Source organism: Phytophthora parasitica, assembly GCF_000247585.1.
Source record: "Phytophthora parasitica INRA-310 unplaced genomic scaffold supercont2.371, whole genome shotgun sequence".
Classification (NCBI taxonomy): Eukaryota; Oomycota; class Peronosporomycetes; order Peronosporales; family Peronosporaceae; genus Phytophthora; species Phytophthora nicotianae.
The window spans coordinates 1-1,745 of NW_008649357.1; the positions used below are offsets into that span (position 1 = coordinate 1).

A 1,745-nucleotide genomic window follows, 5' to 3' on the forward strand; every position below is an offset into this window, starting at 1 on the left:
AGCTAGAGCCAATAACTAAATCTCATTCTACAATTTGTCATCGCGTGTGCACTTCATAACATAGTAGCACTTGAAGAGTCCAAGCATCGTCTTGTCAACCATCCTCTGCCTGGACCATCGTGCCCAAACCCTACGTCAAAGTCCCGATGGAAGAGACCACCGTGCCCAAGACTTTTGGTGAGCTCCTCGAAGCCCTCAACGAACAACAAGTAAACTTCCAAGCCATCATGCAGCAGCAACTTGCTATGAGTGAGGCGCGGCTCGACGCGCTAGCTACAAAACCTGCGTCGGCAAGGAAGGCCCAGCCTCCAACCTACCAAGGAAAGCTAAGTGAAGATTTAGAACTCTGGTTTTTCACAATTGATCATTACTACGCTGATTACCATCCTCAGATGGTGGAGGACTCATCACTGTTCGTCACGATGATTTCCTGCCATCTGAGAGTGACACCGATGAGCTGGTTTCGACAGTTTTCCTCGGAGTGTGACTCCTCTGGACGCACAAAATCATTGGCATTTCTTCAAGGCATCAATGCGCCGGCGCTTTTTACCTCCTGACAATGAGTACATTCTTCGCGAACGTCTCTTGTCCCTCATGCAAACTGGCAGCCTATATGAGGGAAAAACTAACGAGGGCCCTCACACAAAACGTGCAGTGGAATAGTCAGGTGGGATAGTCAGTAAGTACCAATTTCTTACCGATTTATTGATGTAGACGAAATAATGTAGACAAACTGTAGACGAACCACGAAAGGTTGTCAAATACAAAGAGTTCAGTAATGAGCGATACCGGCCCTCAACGCGTTGTCATCTTACCTCTACCACAATCAGTGTACGCCTCTCATGACCTAACTGAAGATGCGTTGCATCAGTGGACTAAAGATCACGGGTTCAACCTTTCACGGCGCCGAGTTCGGTACACAGATGAAGCTGAGAGAAAGGTGTGGGCACGGAACTATGAGTGTGATCGCTCCGGAGCCGTCAAGAACACTGGGCACTTGACTGAAGAGACCCGGACGCGCACCATGCGAGGTTCAAAACGTTCAGGATGCCCCATGTGCATGCTGTCAGTAAGACAGATACTGAAGGGCATTGGAAGATTGTTCACACGTCACGAAGCATTCACCACAATCACGAACCGTCCCGGGACATTTGTGCTCATGCTGCTGTCAGGCGCCGTGCTGCCCACAAGTCCCAGGAACAAACGTCGGTGATCACGTCCGACCTGGTGGAGATCCAGACTGCTGCAGGGGTTACTGTGTCAACAATTCAAGCCACGCTTCTAAGTGCCGATCGAGGCTCTCTCGTGATTGCCAAGGACATCGCCAACACAAAGAGTGCTGTGCGAAGGCGTGACCTAGCCTCTCATATAGCGATAGAAACTCTATTCGTTGAGCTTCGAAAGCACAACTTCTTTCACAAGTGGTGTTTCAATCCCGAAACAAGCGAGTTAACCACCTCATATGGGCTCACCCGGACACCACTGAGCTTTTCAAGCTTCACCATGATGTGTTAGTTGCCGACTGCACCTACAAGACGAACAAGCATCGCATCCCGCTGCTCAACATCATTGTGAAAACCGGAGCTAATACGGTTCTTCCTGTGGCTCAATGCTGGCTTCCTGGAGAGAAAGAGGGAGATTTCGTGTGGGCTTTTAACATGCTACGGTTCTTCATGATTGAGAACGATATTGAACCTCCCAATGTTATTATCACTGATCAAGATCTAGCCTGTCTGAATTCACTG

At 49.1% G+C, this 1,745-nt stretch overlaps 2 protein-coding genes across 2 annotated transcripts; both read left to right on the forward strand.

Annotated features, from left to right (window-relative positions):
* Positions 1 to 146: 146 nt before the first annotated feature.
* PPTG_24915 (hypothetical protein) lies at positions 147 to 557 on the forward strand (the record flags this gene model as incomplete). The annotated part of the gene is made up of 1 exon (XM_008918911.1): positions 147 to 557. One exon carries the CDS (start codon positions 147 to 149, stop codon positions 555 to 557), a length of 411 nt encoding a protein of 136 aa, XP_008917159.1.
* A 221-nt stretch (positions 558 to 778) lies between these two features.
* On the forward strand, positions 779 to 1,213 carry PPTG_24916 (hypothetical protein; the record flags this gene model as incomplete). The annotated part of the gene is made up of 1 exon (XM_008918912.1): positions 779 to 1,213. The coding sequence occupies one exon, from the start codon at positions 779 to 781 to the stop codon at positions 1,211 to 1,213; it is 435 nt and encodes a 144-aa protein (XP_008917160.1).
* Between the last annotated feature and the right edge of the window lie 532 nt (positions 1,214 to 1,745).